The sequence below is a fragment of the Podarcis tiliguerta genome (genome assembly GCF_965153285.1).
Source record: "Podarcis tiliguerta genome assembly, chromosome: 1".
In the NCBI taxonomy this organism is placed as follows: domain Eukaryota; kingdom Metazoa; phylum Chordata; class Lepidosauria; order Squamata; family Lacertidae; genus Podarcis; species Podarcis tiliguerta.
This window is the reverse complement of record NC_139534.1, coordinates 79,147,147-79,169,409: the sequence shown is the minus strand read 5'-3', so window position 1 is coordinate 79,169,409 and position 22,263 is coordinate 79,147,147. Positions and strand designations below refer to the sequence as shown.

Genomic DNA, 22,263 nt, shown 5'->3' with positions numbered 1-22,263 from the left:
GGAACAGGAGGCCGAGCAGGGAACAGGAGTACCGGATAGTCAGGAACAGGAGGCCGAGCAGGGATCAAGAACGCAGGAAGGTCCGAAGCCAACAACGACGTTGCTCCCGCAACCTGGGGCCGGGCTGACTGGGCTTTTATCCTCTTCTAAGGCCAGGGGCGGTCCCGGCCCCCAGGAGCCCCGCCTCCTCTGGCCTTAAGGCGAGCACTCCTCCTGGGGGCAACCAGTTCCCTTCGCCTCTCTGCTCTAAACCTCTGCAGATCAGGAGAGGCCGAAGGGTTACTGGGCCCTGGAGGAGGCTCACCTGTGGCCACTGAGTCGTCAAGCCTCTCTGGGGCCAGAAGGGCTTCACCTGGGGCCAGCTCCTGATGCACTGCCACAGGTGCAGGCTCTTCAGCATCTAGGCCTGGCCCCAGTTCAGCCGGCCCTGGAGGCGGGGACTCCTGTGCAGGCCGGGATTCCTCTGTTTCATCCTCCGAATCGGAATCCCAGGCCATCACACCATCCCCCCTCCCAGGCCCCCCCCTCAACCGAGGGTCCGGACCCGGCTTGCCGGGGTACGTCGCATGGAACTCTCGGAGGCAGGCAGGTGCGTGGACGTTGGCCGCTGGTTCCCAGGAACGGTCCTCCGGTCCGTACCCCTTCCAGTCAATGAGATACTGCAGCTTCCCCCTGCGGTATCGGGAGTCCAGGATGCGTTCCACCTCGTACTCAGGCTCTCCCCGAACCAACACTGGCTGCGGTCGGGGACGGTTCGGGTGGAACTCGTCGGGTGGGGCCACCGGACTCAAAAGGGACCTGTGGAAGACCGGGTGAACCTTCAGGGTTGCGGGTAACCGGAGACGAAATGCCACAGGAGAGACTTGGTCTACGATAGGGAACGGGCCGGTGAAGCGGGCGTCCAACTTCCGCGAAGGTCGAGAGGGGTGGAGGTGGCGAGTGGAGAGCCAAACCAGGTCACCGACGCGAAGTTCCGGCCCCACCTGGCGGTGGCGGTCGGCCTGGGCCTTGTACGCTTCCTTGGCCTGGTGCAGTTGCTCCACCAAAAGCTGTTGCTGGGACTGGAGCTCTTGAAGCCACTCCGTCACCGCCGGGACTGCGGATGTCGGCAGCACCTCTGGAAACAGCCGTGGATGATAACCATAACTGGCCTGGAACGGGGTCTGCTGGGTGGACGCATTCACCGCGTTATTGTAGGCGAACTCCGCCAATGCCAGGTGGTCGACCCAGTCATCCTGCTGGTAGCTGCAGTAACACCGGAGGTACTGCTCCAGCACCGCGTTCGCCCGTTCCGTCTGGCCATCGGTCTGTGGGTGGTAGGCTGACGAGAGGCAGACCTCCGTCCCGAGGGTCCGGTGTAGTGCTTGCCAGAACCGGGATGTGAACTGAACGCCCCGGTCGGACACCACGCGCTCAGGTAGGCCATGCAGGCGGAAGACATGCTGAAGGTACAGCTGAGCAGTTTCCTTGGCTGTGGGTACAGATGGACAGGGAGCGCAGTGCACCATCTTGGTGAAATGGTCGGAGAAAACCAGAAGGCAGGTACAGCCACGAGACGAGGGTAAGTCCACTACAAAGTCCAACGAAACCGTGTGCCAAGGGTGCGGTGGAACTGGCAATGGCTGAAGTAGGCCGGGGGGTCGCCCGGTAGGTCCCTTGGCGCGCCGGCAGACATCACAACCAGCAACGTAGCGAGCCACGTCAGCCTTCAGGCGGGGCCACCAAAACTCTCGACTGACCAGATGGGTGGTCCGATACCGTCCAAAGTGCCCCGCTGCTGGGGCATCATGGGCCATCCGGAGAACCTCCAGCCGTAGTGGCCCTGGCGGGATGTACAAACGACCGTGGTGCAGCAGAAGGCCCTGATGCAGGACCAGCCCCGGATACTGTGGGCTGGACCCTTCAGCCAGCTCCCGGAGTCGTTCCTGGGCCCAAGCGTCGACCCGCTGCTGTTCCCGCACCCGAACCTGCAGTGGCTGCGCCTCCTGGGTGGCCAGGAATGCAGCCGGAGGTAGGATCGTGGTGGGTTCTGCTTGCTGTACCGTGTCTGCGTTGTCGTCAGGTTTCCGGGACAGGGCATCCGCCTTCTGATTCTGAGAGCTAGGGATGTAGCGGATCCGGAACTGGAACCGGGAAAAGAACAACGCCCACCGGATCTGTCTTTGGTTCAGCTTGCGGGTGGTCTGGAGGTACTCCAGGTTCCGGTGGTCGGTTCTCACCTCCACCGGATGTCGTGCCCCCTCAAGATGGTGGCGCCAGACCTCAAAGGCTACCTTGATGGCCAGTAGTTCCCGCTCCCACACAGTATAGTTACGCTCCGCTGGTAGGAGCTGGCGGGAATAGAAGGCACAGGGTAAGAGTGGCGCTTCAGGACCAATCTGTTGAGACAAGACGGCACCGAGAGCCGTACTGGAAGCGTCGGTCTCCACCACAAAGGGTCGAGAGGGGTCAGGATGTTGTAAGATTGGTGCCCTCTGGAAACAGGCCTTCAACCCCTGAAACGCCTCCTCTGCCTCCTTGTCCCAGGAAAACGGCGTCTTTGGGCGCAGTAGCCGGGTCAACGGGGTGGTGCGATGAGCATAATCAGCGATGAAGGTCCGGTAGTAATTGGCGAACCCCAGGAAACGCTGTAGGTCCTTGCGGTTCCGGGGTGCCGCCCATTCTTGAACCGCTGTCACCTTCCCCGGGTCCATTTGCACCCCATCTGGAGAGAGCCGGTGACCAAGGAAGTCCACAGTCCGCTGATGGAACTCGCACTTGCTGAGCTTTGCGTACAAACGGTGCTCACGCAAGCGCTGCAGCACGGTCCGGACATGCCCCTCATGGCGAGCCGGGTCACGGGAGTAAATCAGTATGTCATCCAAATACACCACCACGTACTTGTCTAACAGGTCCTGAAACACGTGGTTGATGTAGCGTTGAAACACAGCAGGCGCGTTGCACAAACCGAAAGGCATAACCAAATATTCGAACTGCCCGTACCGGGTCCCAAACGCTGTCTTCCACTCATCCCCGGCTCGGATCCGAATCAAGTTGTAGGCCCCCCGGAGGTCCAGCTTGGTGAACACCTGTGCCCCTTGCACCCGCTCCAGCAGCTCCGAGATAAGGGGCAAGGGGTACCGGTCTGGGACGGTAATTTTGTTCAGGGCTCGGTAATCATGGCAAGGGCGGAGTTCCCCACATTTCTTCTTAACAAAAAGCACCGGCGCCGCGGTGGGCGAGGTGGAAGGCCTAATGAACCCACGCTCCAGGTTCTTGCGCAAGAAGTCCTGCAAAGCCTCGCGCTCTGGCTCTGTTAGGGAATATAAGCGACTCACTGGTAAAGGCGCTCCGGGTTGGAGGTCTATGCCGCAGTCAAAAGGCCGATGCGGCGGCAGCTGGTCTGCCCCCCGTTCCTCGAACACGTCCTGGTAGTCCTGGTACACGGCTGGGAGCGTGGGTGCTGCCTCCTCTGAGGGCGCGGCCGCCAGCGTTCCGGATTGAGCATGGGAACATGGGTCTGGGAAGTGCACGGTCCGTTTGACCCAGTCAATCTGAACGTTGTGGGCCTCCAGCCAGTCCATCCCGAGCACCAGGGGGAAGCGGGGCATAGAGGCAATGTCCAAAGTTCGCAACTCCCGGTGCTGCTGGAGACACAGGACCAGAGGCTGGGTCTCCTGAGTAACGGCACCTGAACGCAGAAGTCGTCCGTCAATCGCTTCCACCTGGACCGGTACTGGCTTGTTCCGAAGTGGCACCTGATGATGGGCGGCAAAAGCAGCGTCCATATAGGAGCGGGTTGCCCCTGAATCTACCAAAGCATGGGTGAGGATCCAGGGCCCACCTGGAGGGCATAAACGTACCGAAACCATAAGATGTTGCAAGTCCATTGGTGCGGGCCCATTCTGTACGGTTTGGGACCCCCGGTAGCTAGGGCCATCAGCTACTGGGGTTGGCGGTTTCCCTGCGGCTGGCGTTTCTCAGGGCAGGACCGAGCGAAGTGTCCACTTCCGCCACAGTAAAGACAGAGATTTCCATCCCGACGCCGCGCCTTCTCTGCGGGGGAAAGGCGTGGCCGCACTGCCCCGAGCTGCATAGGCTCCTCCGTTAAATCAGTTGTGACCGTGGGGCTGCCGGAAAAAGCTGGTGCCGTGAACTGGAAGTGTCGGCGACCCCGGGCCTGACGACGATCCTCCAACCGGTCGCCTATTTGTAGACTCCGTTGAATGAGAGTGTCCAGCGTGGTGGGGCGTTCCATTGTGGCCAACTGGTCCAGTACCTCGTCCGAAAGCCCTTCGAGATACTGGTCCCGCAGTGCCGAGTCATTCCAGGTCAAGTCCTGTGCCAACAGCCGGAACTCCGTGGTATATGTGGCCACCGTGGACTTGCCCTGTTTCAAATGCCGAATCGCCCGGTTGGCTTGACTCTCTTTCTGGGGGTTGCCGAACGCGGCCTCCAAACGATTGCAAAACCCCGTATAGTCTGCCAGCAAGGGGGAGTCTTGCCTGAGTAGCGGCAACGCCCACTTGGCCGCCTGGTCCTTTAACAAGCTAATCAAAAAGTGCACCTTGGTACGGTCGTCAGGAAAGTTCCGGGCTCGCCCCTGAATATACAGTTTGGCCTGGGCCAGGAACATGGGAAAGCTGGCCGGGGCTCCATCAAATTTCTCAGGCAAAGCCACTGGGTACTTGCCCGGAGCCGGGGCGTCGGCCCCAGAAGCCGGTAGGGCTTCCAAGCGTTGCTGAAGTGCCTCAACCGCGTCACTGAGCTGCTGCACGGTGTGAGACAAGGCCTGGTTCTCCTGGGCCAAAGCCACCAGTGCAGCCGCCTGTTCAGCCATGGCCTCTGGCTCTTCCCGAACGCACCCCGACGAAGGGGGAGTGCGGGAGGAGGCGGGAGCAAACTGTGCTGGTCCCGGGGGTAAGGTACCTTGGGTGTAGCAAAGTCCACACGAAGAGGGGCAAGGTCCGAGGCAGAGTGCCGGGCGGTGAACAGGAACGCTGGAACAGGAGGCTGTGTAGGGAACAGGTACACCGGATGGTCGGGAACAGGAGGCCGAGCAGGGAACAGGAGTACCGGATAGTCAGGAACAGGAGGCCGAGCAGGGATCAAGAACGCAGGAAGGTCCGAAGCCAACAACGACGTTGCTCCCGCAACCTGGGGCCGGGCTGACTGGGCTTTTATCCTCTTCTAAGGCCAGGGGCGGTCCCGGCCCCCAGGAGCCCCGCCTCCTCTGGCCTTAAGGCGAGCACTCCTCCTGGGGGCAACCAGTTCCCTTCGCCTCTCTGCTCTAAACCTCTGCAGATCAGGAGAGGCCGAAGGGTTACTGGGCCCTGGAGGAGGCTCACCTGTGGCCACTGAGTCGTCAAGCCTCTCTGGGGCCAGAAGGGCTTCACCTGGGGCCAGCTCCTGATGCACTGCCACAGGTGCAGGCTCTTCAGCATCTAGGCCTGGCCCCAGTTCAGCCGGCCCTGGAGGCGGGGACTCCTGTGCAGGCCGGGATTCCTCTGTTTCATCCTCCGAATCGGAATCCCAGGCCATCACACCACCCGTCGGTTGGAGCACCGCAGTGGGGTCTTCTGCTGCGGCAGGCTGTGTGCCGCGAGTTCTGGGATGACCAAGCCAGCGAGATGCTGAGGCAGCCGGCTGGCTCTGTCCTCCTGCGCGCCTGGGACTGGGCAACCTGGGGGGGGCTGTGCGCCGGGTGGATCTTTGCACCCCAGCACCGCATATGCTTCAGACAGCCCTGACCGCCACTGCCGCTTTTTGGAATTAGGCCTGTGTAAATTACTTTGGCTTAAGTTCAAGCAGCTGAGCCAAGGTGAGCATCTTATGCCAGCATATGTCGGGCTCGAAAAGGATGAAAGGTTTATGCTAATATAGGCCTGATTGAGCACCAGCTCAGCCAGGAAAGCCCAAGATCTGCCAAAAGCAAACTTTCTCATCCTGGTGGTGGCTTTGGGTTGTGCTGTGAATTGAAAACCTGAGACACATCTCAGGAATAAGGCTGGTGGACATCCCTTCTGTTTCCTGTGTTGGTGCCGGAGTTTAAAGTCGGTAGTGAGACTTTCTCTTAGCTCAGTTTTTATGTTATTTTAGAAAACTTCTGAATAATTATTCAACACAAGATGCTCCCATAATGAGAGATGAATTTATTTTCATTTAAAGGTACGCATATTCTATACTAAAGTGCTGAATGAGGAAGAGCGCGAGAGGCTTTGTGAAAACATTGCTAGTCACCTTAAAGATGCTCAGCTTTTTATTCAGAAGAGGGCTGTAAGTGAAACTGCTACTTTTATCTGATGATATCTGAACTATCCTTCTAATGTACATCCTACAATTATTTTAGAAGATAGAGTTCTATATAAACATATGGTAAAATGCATAAAAATATAATGTAAGACAGAGAAAATGTTTACACTTGAAAAGTTATCCAGCCTTTTAATTACAGTGGTGCCTCGCAAGACGAAAAGAATCCGTTCCGTGAGTCTCTTCGTCTAGCGGTTTTTTCGTCTTGCGAAGCAAGCCCATTAGCGGATTAGCGGTTTAGTGGCTATTAGCGGCTATTAAAGGCTTAAGGGATTAGCGGATTAGCTGCTAAAAGGCTATTAGCAGCTTAGTGCCTTAGAAAAAGGGGGTGGGGAGCGAAAAAAACCCCCCAGGAATCGCAATACATTTTCGTCTTGCGAAGCAAGCCCATAGCAAATTCGTCCTGCGAAGCACCTCCAAAACGGAAAACCCTTTCGTCTAGCGGGTTTTCCGTCTTGCGAGGCATTCGTCTTGCGGGGCACCACTGTACTTGAAGTGCTTTTTGAAATACTATTTAAAATAGGATAAATAATAGCAGAATAGCTAGCACAGTACTTCTAGCTATGAAAAGACAGCCTCCCTGCTTGCTTTTTCAAGTAAGACCTGGATATATTTAGGACTATTTTGGTCCATGCTGTAGCACAGAAAGTGCATGAACAAAGCTACGAACAAAGCAAAAATTACATTTCAACTTTGGAGAGAAGATTTGTAATTCTATGGTCACAGGAGGTAATTTGGAAGCTCTTTCATTCAAACCCAGTTAGTAGTTTCAAATCTCCATGTCAATAGCAGATGGCATAGTTTACATATAATTTGAGAAGGTAAATTTAAGAAATTCAAGTATTGGTGCTGACCCTTTAAAGCCCTAAATGGCCGCAGACCAGTATACCTGAAGGAGCGTCTCCACCCCCATCGTTCAGCCCGGACACTGAGGTCCAGCGCCGAGGGCTTTCTGGTGGTTCCCTCACTGCGAGAAGCAAAGTTACAGGGAACCAGGCGGAGGGCCTTCTCAGTTGTGGCGCCCACCCTGTGAAACGCCCTCCCACCAGATGTCAACGAAATAAACAACGACCCAACTTTTAGAAGACATCTGAAGGCAGCCCTGTTTAGGGTTGTTTTTAACGCTTAATGTTTTATTGTGTTTTTAATATTCTGTTGGGAGCTGCCCAGAGTGGCTGGGGAAACCCAGCCAGATGGGTGGGGTATAAATAATAAATTATTATTATTACAACATCATAGAAGAGGCTGCTGTATCAGGCTCATGGTCCATCTAGTCCAGCATCCTGTACTCACAGTAGCCAACCTGATGCCTGTGGGAGCACCCCAGCAGGATAGGTGCACAACAGCACTCTGCCCACCTGCAGTTCCCAGCAAGTGGAATTCAGAGACTTATTGTCTCTGACCATGGAGGTGGAACGTGGGAAGAGAAGGGGCTTTGGATGAAATCTTAATGCAGGCTTATATTTGCTCTTCAACTTCTCTTTGCCAATCTAGGTGAAAAACTTTGCTGATGTTCATCCTGATTATGGTGCCCGCATCCAAGCCCACCTGGACAGGTACAATGCTAAAGGCAGCAAAAAGGTATGGGAGCATCTTCAGTTTACTTGGTGCTGAGTGGCTAAGGCATTAAGAAGTAACTTGCAGTAGACCAAATGTTTACAGTAAGTTTCAGTGGCTTGGTTTGGGAAATGTAAAACTGCAGAAAGAACTCCACTCACACAGAATGGCCCCACTGGAGGAAGAGGTCATTTTTATTGATTCTTCCTTCCCCGTGTAGTCCCCTTAACTCCTCTGTTTTTTTATGCGTAAATTCATGAACATAACCAGGCTTAATTTGGTTGTTGTTTTTTCAAAAGCAAACATAGCAATCTTGTAATGAGAGTAAAAAAACCAAACTCTGTCTTTATCAAGTTTTAAAGTGATGTACATTTGTTATGATGGTTACTTTATTATACCTCAAAATAACCAGAGTGTTTCCCCCTCTAATTAAAATGGCAGTTCTGAACTTACTAATCATGATAGAAAACAAATATTGGGCATAGGTGTGAGAATATCAAAGCTTTAAATAAGGGGTAAATCTGGATTTGGTCTGGGAGGCATTTCCACCTGATTTAGTGTACCCTCCTTCCACTGCCCTTCCCCACAGCAACTAGACTTTGGGTGGGGGGAACCTCCTCTCTCCTCCCAAAGTGGAACTGGACAGTATTATCAGTGGGAAATGTTACGCCAGAGTTGTACATGTGTATCCTGATGGGGATGCCATGTTGTGGTATGGTTTCATATAAAAGTTATAAAGTGATGCTATGTTTTTATGAAGTCATCAGATTCCTATTCACCTTTCGAAGCTTTCAGATACTTAGTGAGCTTTTTTTGTCTCCACAGGGATGAGTTCAGGTTTTCCAGCTTCTTCCATGTTTGGGCAATCACCTTCCATGCTGTTACGAGGAGGAAACTATTCCATTATTCTAGGTTTAATCTTTTGGATCATCATGGGAAACTGACAATAAAGTGAGCTGTGGTGAACACTGAACCGTTTGATGTCAGATGAGACTTATTTCTGTATGAACCTCAGTCCAAAAACATGACACTTTGGTGTGTGCTTTTCCAATCCTGCCACATTCTCTCCAACACAGCAGGGAAGAAGGTGCTGGGTAGATGTGATGGCATTGTTGTGGAGCCAGCGGCAAAGCAGCTTAGAGGTGTTATCTCTGATTTTTGTCTTTACAGATAACAACAGTTTTTGGCTCACATTACAAAATGGAACAGTCCCCCTGTTCCATTTGAATCCACAGATCAGATTCCCAAAATTTGTTTGAGAGTTGAAATTTTCTGTCTTAATATCACAAATAATTTTATAAAGAATAGAGAGTATCCTCTTTGAGTTTGAGGTTGAATTGAGCACTAAGTTTTCAACCGGGGTTTGTGCTCTGATGGATAAGGAAAGGACACCAATTGGTGGCAAAATGGACCACTTGGTGTATATAAAACCAATATATCCTGCCTGTCTGGTAATTTAGTAGCCAGCTCATCGGCCTTTATAGGTAAATTATTATCACATAGATCTCTAACTCTTGCCATGTATCCTTGCTGATCCTTGCCATGCTGCTCGCTGTCTTGATTTTGAAACTGTGAGTGGAATATGAAAGGAATCAAAGGTGAGACTGGGGGTTTAGGGATCTAGGAGCACCACACCTGGAGACCTGCAGGTGTAAATGGATTGGAAATTTGAGTGCAAAAGTGATTTACAATGGACCAAGAAGGGTACGGCTAAGAGTCACTTGGGTTTTTTGTATGAAGGCATAAGCAATCCTTAGGGTTGTGTATAATTTTTACAATATTATGTAGGTGGACAGTTTCATAGTATCCCTGATGGTGTTGTAAAGGAAGGCCTTTTTTCGCAGAGGGCCAATATAAAATCAAGAACCGAATCTCAAACCAGGTCATTTGCCCTGGTGGACAAAAGTCACAATTAACTTCTTTAAAAACTCAAATGAAACTGACAAAAATTCTCAGTGCCACCATTTTCACAGCTGATACCCAGTTCATCTACGGCATATGGGTTGCGGCCGAAGCTTAGAGTTTGTTTTTAAGTTCTTTGAAATGGAGATTAAAATTTAATCATTGTAGCAAAGTCCAGAATTTGCTCCCCATTGTACTGGAAATCTTTCTGAATATTGTCTGTTCACCCTGGCCACCACTCTACTACTGAGGTACAAGTTCATTGCCAAAGTTTGCATTAGCTAATATGGTAAATTTTGTTGTTTAGCCATTTAGTCGTGTCTGACTCTTTGTGACCCCATGGACCAGAGCACACCAATGAACTTTGTCAAATGCTTTGAGGGTTAGACTGCGATTGTCCTAAGATTGCTCATGGCTGCTTAAGGGCAAGAGGAAAAGGAGCTTGGCTAGTGTTTAAAGCAAGTGATCATAGGGTATGAGAGTATGGGATAAAAAGATGGAACGTGTTTCAAGCACCCTTACAGCAGAATGAAGACAGAATGTGTTAGACTGGGACAGCTGTATTTGTGGTGGTTAAGAACTGGTTTTGTGGCAAACCGATGTGAAAACGCCTTTAAAAAAAACAACACCTTACTTTCAAAAGTACATTTTATAAGCCTTGTGATCTGTTTTTGGCTTTCACTGAACATTATGAAACAATTGAATGTCATTTCCTGTGGTCTGCTATACAGGAATACAGTGTTTGGCTGCAAAAGCAGAGTCATCTGCTTAAAGAGTAGGGAAGGGCGGAAAAAACTTGAACTCAAAGCTTTGCATTGATGCGACCTCCCCTTATCTATAAAAATCTCTTAAAAGCTGCACTTCCTCTGCTCATCCTTTGCCCTTTTTCTCTCAAACATAATTGCAGCTTTTTCTTTTTTTTTCTCTCACCAAAGTTCACCCTGCAGCTGATCCCATGCATATTTACTCAGAAATAATCCCTACGACGCTCAATGGCAGATGTGCATAGGACAGCAACGTTAGAAGTTTTCTCCCATGCACCTACCTTTAATGAAAAGGAAGCTGGTGTTTTATTTCACTGGCATCAAAGCCTTGAAATCTTTCTGTTTTACCCTTCTTTACCTGGAGTATCAGCCGATACCCCTCATATTGAGAACATTTGTGGACGGTTGAGCGGGGAACGGGGCTATAAACTAGCAGGGAGGGAGGGAAGATATAAATTCTCCAATGGAGACTGTGTTATGTCATCCTAACATTTGTATGTACATAGGCTGTTTACTCTGGCACCAGTACATTCCCACCTCTTTTTTGAATCCCTGTAGATAAGAAGTTATTTGTGGGTCACAGCTGTCTCAGTAGTTTCTTCCGATACAGTACATTTTAATGCTGTTTTTCCCAAGCAAGCTTGGCTCAAAAGTGTAGTCTTATCCCAGGTGTGTACAATTGAAACAGAATTGCCAGGTACTATGTGTTGAGTGAAGACATCTGTCTCCACTCACTGGTGTGAATATATGTTAGGAGATACTAATACACATCAAATCATCCTGATGTGTACACCGAGTACAAATTTGATTTGGCTCCTTCCACTTATCAGAACAAAAAAGTACTGACGGGTGAGTTGTTACAGGATTGGGAGAAAGAATCCTGCATGTTCCTTTTATTTTCAACTCCCACCCACACTTTACTTATGAATGATGATGCCATCATATGTAGGTTAACCCACAGAACTAGATCTAAAAGTACACGGTTACCAAAAATCCATAGATAAATGTGAAACATTTCATTATAATAATTTTATTTGAGAATAGGCACTGTAATAATTCTCCAGTATAACGGATTACCTTGTTTCTGTAAATATATTTATGTCAAAATGAAGTTAAAAAAAAGAAAATATGATTGAATATGTGTTTCAAATATAGCTCCTGTAATCCACCGTGCATCAAGCAAAAGTCTGATAAATTTAGTGCCATTGCAAGATAAAACTGCTTGCATAATGGGAGCATTTATTAAAATGTGCTCTTTTTAAAATGTTAATACCTCTATGAGTAAGAATTTTATTCACCTGTTGCTGTATTGATTTTAACATAGTCAGTAGAAGATATACCATCAAAATATTATGCAAGTTCTTTTGGGTAAATAAATGCCCGGTTAGTTACAAGAATACAAAAATAAGGCAAACCATTTGATTAATTTTGCAAAAGTAGACAAAAAGTTACTGTAGCCATATATTTCAGTCATACCACTGAAAAGTGATTGCCAGTACAGATCAATTTTAACAGTCTAGACAGAATGTTTTACAAGGCATAAGATTATAATTCAATTAGTTTTTAATCACAAATGCAAACTTCAATGGTTCTGCCTTGCAACTGCCACAACAAAGGAGATATCAAGAAAAACATGAATATTTGCAGGATTAAGGCTTGTTTTCCAGTTGGACGGATGCAAATGCAGTGATCAATGGGACCACAGGTCATACTTTCTACAAATTAGATCTTCCCTTTGCAGCAACATCAGAAGCTTGGGTGTAGGTATGAATACAATCCTAGAAACAAAACAAAAATAGTTTAAACCACTGACAGTCAGCATGGGTTGTAGGAGCAAGTTTCTAACAGAGAAATCCTCTAGACACTGAAGGGAGAATCTGAGGATGCACGAACTACCAAATCCTAAAACGCCAGAGTAAAAGTGAGAGAGCTTTTCTTTTTAATTTTTTCCATTCCTCCATCTCCTCAGATTTTCCCTCCTATTGACCCCAAAACAGAAGGAAAATAAGCATGGCAGTTCCACAGCTGCCATACTCTCTCCCCTCCTTATGTTGGGGGAACAGGAGGGCTTTACTCTCTCAGAACTAAGGGATTATCCTAAGAATCCGACGATTTGCTGGCATATTGGCAAATACATTTTTGTGCAATACATTTTCATATGGCACTTAAAAAGAATAGGTGAGAAACAGCTGATCAAGGCAAGCTTGAAGGGGGCTTTGGCCACTTGAACTGGCAGCATTTTAAAGTTTGCATTTTAAACCCCCCACCTCCAACTCCACAGTCCTCTCTTTTGATCATGCATTTTCATCTACGGCAATTTACATATTAATGCCTTAGCCCCTCAGCACACAGTAATTTGAATGGAAGTTGCTTCCATACCTTTTTGCTGCCTTTAGCATTGTACCTGTCCAGGTGGGCTTGGATGCGGGCACCATAATCAGGATGAACATCAGCAAAGTTTTTCACCTAGATTGGCAAAGAGAAGTTGAAGAGCAAATATAAGCCTGCATTAAGATTTCATCCAAAGCCCCTTCTCTTCCCACATTCCACCTTCATGATCAGAGACAGTAAGTCTCTGAATTCCACTTGCTGGGAACTGCAGGTGGGCAGAGTGCTGTTGTGCTCCTATCCTGCTGGGGTGCTCCCACAGGCATCAGGTTGGCTACTGTGAGTACAGGATGCTGGACCAGAAGTGCCATGAGCCTGATCCAGCAGCCTCTTCTTATGTTCTCAAATTACCGTATTTTTCGCTCTATAAGACCAGACCACAAGATGCACCTAGTTTTTGGAGGAGGAAAACAAGAAAAAAAATCTCAGAAGCCAGAACAGCAAGAGGGATCGCTGCGCAGTGAAAGCAGCAATCCCTCTTGCTGTTCTGGCTTCTGGGATAGCTGCGCAGCCTGCATTCGCTCCATAAGACGCGCACACACTCCCCCTTACTTTTTAGGAAGGAAAAAGTGAGTCTTATAGAGCAAAAAATATGGTATATGTAAACTATGCCATCTGCTATTGACATGGAGATTTGAAACTACTAACTGGGTTTGAATGAAATAGCTTCCAATTTACCTCCTACGACCATAGTATTACACAGCTTCCCTCCAAAGTTGAAATGTAATTTTTGCATGCAGAAGTCATAGCTTTGTCCATGTGCTTTCTGTGCTACAGCATGGACCAAAACATCCCTAAATATATCCAGGTCTTACTTGAAAAAGTAAGCATGGAGGCTTACTGTCTTTCAGCTGACAAGACTCCCTGTCAGAGTAGTTACTCTACTATTACTTTATCCTTATAATTTAAATAATATTTCAAAAAGAGATAGTTGAAGGCTTACCTTTTACATCTGGGGTTTTCTTCCCCTACCTTAACTTTTTTTTTGTCTGTCTCATATTTTCATGCATCTTAAAATAAGGTGGCACACAAGTCTATATTTTAAAATTATTGTAGGGTGTACATTAAGAGCATAGATCAGATGTCATCAGATAAAAGTAGCAATTTATCACTTACAGCCTTCTTCTGAATGAAAAGCTGAGCATCTTTGAGATGGCCAGCGATGTTCTCGCAAAGCCTCTCACGTTCTTCTTCACTCAGCACTTTAGTATAGAAGTCTCGTACCTTTAAATGAAAAGGAAGGACAAATTTCTCTCACATTATGGATGTATCCTCTGCTGCTTAATTATTAAGAGGTTTTCTAAAATAAAACACGAACTTTCAGCTGAGAGTCTCTCACTACTGACTTTAAACTCCACCATCAACACTGGGAATGGATGGCCAACAGTCTTATCCCCGAGATGTGTCTCAGATGCACAATCTAAAGGCAGGATCTGCCAGGATGAGAGAGTCTGGATTTGGCAGACTCTTGAGCTTCATCCTGCTCGAGCCCAACATATGCTGGCATATGTCACTCACCCTGGCTCAGCTGGTTGAACTTGTGCTGGTGGAATTTATAGAGGCATTATTCTATTTTTAAAAAGGGGGTGGCATTTCAGGAAACACTTGCATGTATTCCAAACTCTAGGCCATGTGACCTAGGGCCCAATTATCAAAGCTTGGGCAAACACTCAACTGTCGGGTCAGCCAGTGGTAGCCCCTCCCAGAGGCTCCTGAATTAGGCAAGTTCATTAATTCCAGTGGGTCTCCTCAAGGGTAGGTCTAGGATTGCATACAGGCCTAGAAAAGAGCTTTCATTGATCTGTTGGGAGGGTATATGAAACTCTACAACTTGGTAGGGTAACAAAAGGGGTAGTGCAGAAATGGCCTAGAGAAGCCACAGCTAGGTTTCTGCCAGATGGATCACAAAAAAACTTTTAACCTGCTTTCATGGTAGGTGTTTTGCGGATGTCTCAAGAAAGTCAATTCACTCCATAAAAAAACAGTGTATACATCCAACTCATGTCCAAAATAATTTTCCATTTCTAATCTGCTTACTTGAGACACATTGTCCTCGTTTGCACTATTGAAGCGTTGCACATCACCAGAAAGAAGCACAGGGCTCTCCTTCAAGTTGGGCTGGTCTTCAGGGCCACTAAAACTGTTGGGATAATAATTTGGAGCACCACCTAGAAAAAAGAAAGAAAGAAAAATGGATAGATGATAGATAGATAGATAGATAGATAGATAGATAGATAGATGATAGATAGATAGATAGAGACGTAATGTAGGTTTAGCTATAGATATGAATCCATTAGATGTGTTTCAAATGTGCCTCATACCTAGCTATTAATATCCGGGGGGGGGGGGGGGGGGAGTCGGTATACAGCAATAATCTCCTTCTAGAGGAAAAAGTCAACTACAGTCTCTCAACACACTCACTCTACAATCCTTATCTGATTCTGATTTACAAAGTGAAAGGTGATCAGGGTATTATTTCCCAGTAACTGCTTCCATATGAAATAAGACTACTTGATATAAAATAAGACCACTGCTTCCCTTTCTTCATTCTTACCGATAAACAGAATACTGTAAATGGAATCTAGTAGAACATTCAAGAAAGATCAGCTACCTGCCTATTATAAGCTCTTGGTTGGGCACCAAAGCCAATTTCTAGAAGTTCTTTGAAGCAGTATAATCACCTTGGTGTGACTTTAAGTATAATTTTATTGCAGTTCTCTGAAATAACAGGCATAAATGTTTGAAGCCAAAATAACTGTTTACAGTATAACTGTGCATCTGTTCCCTGTTTCTCCATTCAAAAGTCAATACACTTTTGATTAAACTATTTTATGCATCCATATGGCTAGAAAAGTTCACAAAGGACACACATTTTAAACAGATTTCTGCTCACGCAACAGGACCTCCCCTTCATCTGTTCTACAGACAACTGCACATTCCCCAAATTTGTTCTGAAGCTGCTTGGGGATTCTCCAGAACAGATCTGGGGGGCTAAACACTCATGAGATGTTGAATTTCACCCACAGTTAGGAATCTAACATGAAGCAAAATTAGAACACATATCCAAACTGTGCTAGAAATTCAGAAGAAAAAGTCCTTGCACATGGTATTGCAGATTACTTCCAGAAGGCACCTTTTGGAATTACCTTGGTTGTCAGAAATGCACATAAATCCATCTCTCTGGTAGTTGGCAATTCGAGCTCGGTAAGGACAGTTTACAGGAATTTGAAGGTAGTTGGGTCCCAGACGATGTCTATGAGTATCTGCATATGAGAAAAGACGACCCTAGAATAATATAATGGAGAGAAAAGAGTGGAGGGGGGTAAGTTTTCTTTAGACTGATGCTGACACTGTGCTGCTCCATGCATTATATTATGACAATAGCCAGTCTTCTTAAGTTGCTCCTGCTCCTAACGTCCCCAGTGCTGCTCACTGTCTTAACCTATATTAATGGGGGGCAAAGTGTCAAAGAGAAACATCCAATATATTAAATTATGAATACATAAAAGTGAAAAACCCACAAATCTTCCGCTCAATATGCTTATCTGCAATGAGATCTTGTGCTGAGCACATGCCCACCCTTGTTACCATGCTAGGGATTTGAACTTCCAGTAATGACCACCCACTTTTCATCCAAGTATTTGGATTTTATGGGCTGGATTTAACTGATAGGTCCTGCGAGCAGAGCAGACTTCTGCAACCACAACTGGGCTCTCCCCTACCCTTTCCACACATGCTCCTGTGCCCCCCCCCCTGTTGGCTTCAAGGGGGAGGGATAAGCCCCAGAATAGCATGTGTGAAGGAGGCGAAATCAGAAATGCTCACACTCTTTAGCACTGGGCTGAATTCCTCCCTTTTAAAAAAATAAAATGGAAGGGGAAGTAAGAGAAGAGAACAAAACACGCACCACACACCATGGAAAAATTGGAATAGAGTGGGGAAACCTCCCATCAAGACATCATCCTGGTGTTATCTTTTCTCATTATATTTGACACTACAGGTATTAAATAGAAAATACCAGCTGTATTTAAGAAAGGGTTCTCAAACTTTTTACCATCAAAGCCTACTTGCAGTTACAAACTGGTGGTACAGGGGCAGAGGCAGTCACAATGTGGTGGCAGAGTTTGGCCATTACTAACTTCCACCTTGTAATATCCTGATTCAACACGTCCTCTGGTACTTCCCTTCAGAAGAAGATCTCCCCACCACCCCACCCCAAACCAGTCACCCTTCCTCATTATGCAATGACTTGCTGATGTTTGCATTGGTCTAACTAAAAGGCTATGCCACAGATAGTGGAAGAGGCAGGCAAGTGAGGAGGCACTGAACAGGCTGTGGCATTGAAGTCCTCTTAAAAGTGCTCCAAGGCCCACCATCTGATAAATAAACTGTTAAATAAACATGAAAGCATACTATACTCCTTACCTGCAACATTTTATCAGGGCTAGGTTCAATTCCTGGAGGCATGTTGCTTGGAGCAAAGGCAATTTGTTCCACCTCAGCAAAATAGTTGACAGGGTTCCTGTTTAAGACAAGCTTCCCCACCGGGATCAGAGGATAGTCTTTGTGGGACCAAATCTACAAAATGCAAGAATACAATTTATTACAGATAGTTTCCAAGTAAATCTTTCTATAGAGATGCAGAACTTTTATTAAATCCAATATGTAGGGTAAAGGAATGGAAATTACGCTTACCTTCGTTACATCAAAAGGATTGAATGGATATTTCTCAGCCTGTTCAAATGTCATCACCTGGATATAGAAACTCCAAGAAGGGTAGTTTGCATTAGCAATAGCATTGTAAAGATCGCGGAGAGCATAGTCGGGGTCTTCAGAGGCCAGTCTTCCTGCTTCTTCAACAGTAAGGTTTCTGATTCCTTGATCAGTCTGCAAAAATCAAAATAACATCATCTTAGAATTTTTGATTGATAAATTAAGAATTGCATCCTAGTAACGATGAAAGAAAGAAATGTTAAAATTGATCTAAAGATCTGCTGTGGGAGAGGGAATAAGAAGCTGCCATACCGGAAATAAGCCTACAGTGGTACCTTGGTTTGCATACGTTTTGGTTTGCATACGTTTTGGATTACAAACACGTCAAACCTGGAAGTGCGTGTCCCGATTTGCAACCTTTTTTTTGATTCAACCCATTTTTTGGGATTACAAACAATTTTTTTTGGGAGGCCTCATTGGCGAAAGCGCACCTTGGGTTACAACCTGTTTTGGTTTACAAACAGACCTCCGGAATGGATTATGGTTGTAAACCAAGGTACCACTGTATATGCAGAGGTGGATAGAATGGCAGGCATCACTACTCCTAAACCAGTATCCCAAGTGCAGAATTCAATTCTTGCATAATGGAGATGCTACAAGGGGATAAACATGTTGCAGTACACATCTTTCATTTCTTGAAGTAGGAATGGATAAGAACTCCAGGTGTGGGGTACATCCAGCGATTTAGGAAATTAGTATTAACAAATGCGAAACAGGAAAACTGAAATCATTACCTTAGCATGAAATTTGCAGTATACCGCTTTTCCGCCAGCATTGACTAGCTTAAAAGTATGTGATCCGTAGCCATTCATATGACGATGTCCATCTGGAATGCCACGATCGCTGAACAGGAATGATACCTAAATATAAAGCAAAAGCAACAAAAGTCTACACAGGCTATCCTTCATGAAAGCTCACGTAACTAAAGCTAGGTACACCTGTGGACTTCTCTGCACTAAAGAATGCTCCAACCATGGTTTATTCTTGGCATGATATTCTGCCCTCACCCCTGATGACTTTGACCTGCAACAATAGTACAATACATCATTTCCACATAATCCATTTGAGGGGGTTGGAGAGCTATGTTCATATCATGGGGCTGCCAGGGAATGACCGGGCGCTGAGGGAGGGGGAGCAACAGGAGCCTTTAGACAAGACAGGAGAGGGAGGGGAGGACAAGCCAAAGGAAGGAACTCAAGCGGTGAGAATGCTCCCAAATGCTGGAGAGCAGCAACACCACTCAACTAGTTCAGGAACAGAGGGAGAGTCAGTGCCCATTCCTTCAGCACAGGACAGGAGGGGGTTAAAACACAGGGAACAAAGGAGGCATCTGGGGCTTCCCAAGCTCCTTTGCTGGAAGAGGAACCAAAAGCGCCCATTTCCTGGATCTGCTACCGAGGACTCGGACACATGAAGCTATGTTCTGTACCTTGTACATAATATGTATATAAAGACTGTAAATATATCTCTGAGTTGAGCAGAGGTATTTCTTGCAAAAGGCTTCCAGACCCATCATAGTTCAGGTGAGTTTAGGGAAGAGGAAACTTATGTCCTCCAACCATTAGTTTTCTTGAATGGGTGACAGGTCTGTGTTTTAGCCATAGCTTGCCCGATTATAAATGATACAAATATTGTCACATTTTAAAGAATAAAATATTTAGAAAATGGCATAGAGTTGATAAGGGAAGGGTTGTGTTGAGTATCACTCACAAGAGACCAAATACACCAATGTAAAAGAGAATATGTATTTTCACACATGAATCTTTTAGTCTCTGAATCAGAGGATGTGAAAAGGAGACACAATTGACTCAACCTGCAAGGTGAAGGGAAAAATGAATAGAAATTAAAAGAGTAAACCCCACCTGGTGCAGAGACTCCGGGCGAAGACTCCAGAAGTCCCATACCATGTCTGCATCTTTCAGATGAGTTTGTGGATTCCTCTTTTGGGAATGGATAAAGGATGGGAACTAACAGAAAAAAGATACAAAGAAGATTTGCATTACTGTGTAGTTGCATTATCTACACAGTCCCTTGTACTAAGTTCACTTTGAAAAGATGTACCTGCACATAAGTTCCATATATAAATTATATCTACTGTGACAATTACATAATCATAATTCTTAAAATAAAAAAGGAATCAAAGAAGCAGAAAAACGTGTTATAAAAGCTCTTAATGGAAAAACCCGCTGGCGACAGATAACAGCTCTACAGCGTCACCTGGTGTCACATGTTTATAACGCAGTTATAACGATATAATTGTTGAGTGTAGACGAGTCCCTAATATTAGTGGATTATTCCTCAGGGTACAAGAACTGCAATTTGATATTAGAAAAGAAGCCCCATGGAAGAAACAGATCCATGTATGTTGCACTTTTCTCTCTCCCTCTCATTCACCACCCATTAACTTCTTTTGGGTGGCCAAATAAATATCTGACCTACCAGCATCGTATCTCTAATAAAGAAGATGGGGGTGTTGTTCCCCACAAGGTCCCAGTTACCATCTTCTGTATAGAACTTCATTGCAAAGCCTCGAGGGTCACGGACTGTATCAGCTGACCCTGATTCTCCCGCTGGAAAAGGAAGGTTTATAAACGTGAACACACTGAGAACTGCACACAGTTTTCACTTCAACCCTGGAGACTGGCATCCATTCTAATATTGGGAATGGCCATCACATGTTTAAATTGTCCTCCCAGCCTTCACCTAATGAATGTTATAGCGCTCCAATTCCAAGGATGATGATCGTATGTGTATGTTGTCGTTTACAGCTTTTAAGAGGAACTGAATGGAAAGGGGACATTGCACAATGGTTTCCTGCGCAATGTAGTGTCCTTATGTGACACTTTCCTCCTTCGTTGCAAAACTCTTTGTTTTTAAGCACCAGATTGTTTAGTGTGGAAGTGCCTGTACTTTGAAGCTCTCAGCTTATCAAGATCAAACAGACGCCTTCACCATACTCTTTTCGGCACCTCCTAAAACAATTCCTGTTTAGAAAAGCCTACCCAGGTTCCCAGAAAGCTGAGGGAATTTTAATCAGTTTTATTATTTTAATTTTAAAACATACAAAAGTAGGGTTGTCTCTCCCCCCCCCTTGATTTTACTGTTTTATCTTTTGCCAATCGCTTTGAGGTGTGTGTGTTTTTTTACAATAAAGCAGTTTACAAATAAAGTATAACAAAATTAGTTCCTCTAAGGACCCCATTTAATAAATAAGTGTGTACACACGACACAAATAAAATGGAAATGCAAAGAGGGGTTGTTGTTTTTAAGACTTACCAACAGTAGAGAATCGAATGGCGATTGGAGTTCTTTTGCCAATATGCTCAAATACCTTTGCTTTGCAATATCTGGTGATATCATGAGTCACTTCAAAATAGCCAAAAGCTCCTAAAAATATTTAAAATTGTTGCTGTTATTAAAAATTAAAGATAAGTAGAAACAAACCAACCATCTAAATATCAAGGGCTTTGGTAATAATATCAGAAATGGCAGTGCAGTTTGGGAAGAATAAATATCTCTGTTTTGTAGAATGTGGTGCTTTTCTGCTTTCTGGCGTACACCTTAGCATATTTCCTTTTTGACCCTGAGACATTGTTATAGGACACTAAAGACCTTGAGTTTCCATAACAGACCCTTTACACACAGGCAGGAAATAGGGAATATTTATTATTAATTTATTTACCTATCTTCTGGATTCTGGGGAGCTATGGGAAACAAGAAGGGTCATGTAAGGCATGAGCCAAATTTTTTTTTCAGGAAGCAGTGATTCTCCTTTTATGCCTAGACCAAAGGACCTGAACAGCTGAAGGCAGAGCATCTGTGAATGGGGGGGGTGGGGGGTGTCTGCTTCTTACTAGAAAACTTTTGAGATAACCTAAAACACAATGTTGAGTTGTATATTTTCCTTCCAGCTACAGTTCTTGGGGGCAGACAGTAGTCTAACAGCCTGATGGATCACAAGATGGCTCCTTTATTCAAAGTAAACAGGAACATAATTGTATTTTTGAAGCAGTTCTGTCTAGCCTGGAACACCACAGATTTTGTGTTTAATTTGAATGAGGTTTTAAAACCAACACAACACAGCTAATGCTTTTTTTCTGCTTTAAAATTTGATACACTCTTTCATGTTGTGGTTTTATGAATGCTTTTAATGCCCTGTAAAAGGCAGTGGAGTCTTATGTTTTGGAAGAGATGAGTAGCTTTGATTTCAAAAATTCTCCTTTAGTCCTGAACATTGTTGCAGTGGTTAGTATTAATACCACTATTCTACCTTGGGTTTTAGCAGAACTTGAGAGTGAGGGCAAGTTCCCTCTTCCTTCGGCATTCAGTATCTACGTACAAAGTACAAGTACGCAAAGGAAAAGGTACAAAAACCAAGAAACTTTGATAAGCTGCTGATATATATATCACATCACCTATGATTTCTTGTTATACCTGGACTAATTAACCCAATTAGCTTTATATTTCATTTATTCTTTTACCATCACCTTGTGATAACCATGTTGCAATTGCTTCAATTATTATGCTTTAATGTAAGATACTCTTTATTTTACAATCATTCCTTCATGGTTTCTAGTGAATAACACACCTA

At 45.8% G+C, this 22,263-nt stretch overlaps 2 protein-coding genes and 1 long non-coding RNA gene across 6 annotated transcripts in view; 1 reads left to right on the top strand and 2 right to left on the bottom strand.

Annotated features, from left to right (window-relative positions):
- LOC310674975 (catalase-like) overlaps positions 1 to 8,818 on the top strand; it is a 29,609-nt gene extending 20,791 nt beyond the window's left edge. For both annotated transcript variants that reach the window (XM_083435050.1, XM_083435051.1), the window contains exons 11-13: positions 6,148 to 6,255; positions 7,783 to 7,869; positions 8,671 to 8,818. In XM_083435050.1, coding sequence (XP_083291176.1) covers positions 6,148 to 6,255; positions 7,783 to 7,869; positions 8,671 to 8,676 — 201 coding nt within the window. In that variant the 3' untranslated portion in view covers positions 8,677 to 8,818. The remainder of the gene's footprint in view (positions 1 to 6,147; positions 6,256 to 7,782; positions 7,870 to 8,670) is intronic.
- LOC310682804 overlaps positions 1 to 22,263 on the bottom strand; it is a 100,455-nt gene that overhangs the window by 3,272 nt on the left and 74,920 nt on the right. The gene's annotated exons all lie outside the window — the stretch shown is intronic.
- CAT (catalase) overlaps positions 11,526 to 22,263 on the bottom strand; it is a 42,268-nt gene continuing 31,530 nt past the window's right edge. For 2 of the 3 annotated variants that reach the window (XM_083434261.1, XM_083434260.1), the window contains exons 3-13: positions 20,949 to 21,059; positions 20,112 to 20,242; positions 19,535 to 19,639; positions 18,407 to 18,532; positions 17,595 to 17,786; positions 17,325 to 17,477; positions 16,046 to 16,184; positions 14,937 to 15,067; positions 14,016 to 14,123; positions 12,891 to 12,977; positions 11,526 to 12,289 (exon numbers count right to left, since the gene is read on the bottom strand). In XM_083434261.1, coding sequence (XP_083290387.1) covers positions 12,227 to 12,289; positions 12,891 to 12,977; positions 14,016 to 14,123; positions 14,937 to 15,067; positions 16,046 to 16,184; positions 17,325 to 17,477; positions 17,595 to 17,786; positions 18,407 to 18,532; positions 19,535 to 19,639; positions 20,112 to 20,242; positions 20,949 to 21,059 — 1,346 coding nt within the window. In that variant the 3' untranslated portion in view covers positions 11,526 to 12,226. Of the gene's footprint in view, positions 12,290 to 12,890; positions 13,264 to 13,484; positions 14,124 to 14,936; positions 15,068 to 16,045; positions 16,185 to 17,324; positions 17,478 to 17,594; positions 17,787 to 18,406; positions 18,533 to 19,534; positions 19,640 to 20,111; positions 20,243 to 20,948; positions 21,060 to 22,263 lie in introns of all 3 variants that reach the window. The other variant, XR_014509692.1, reaches the window with a different exon arrangement.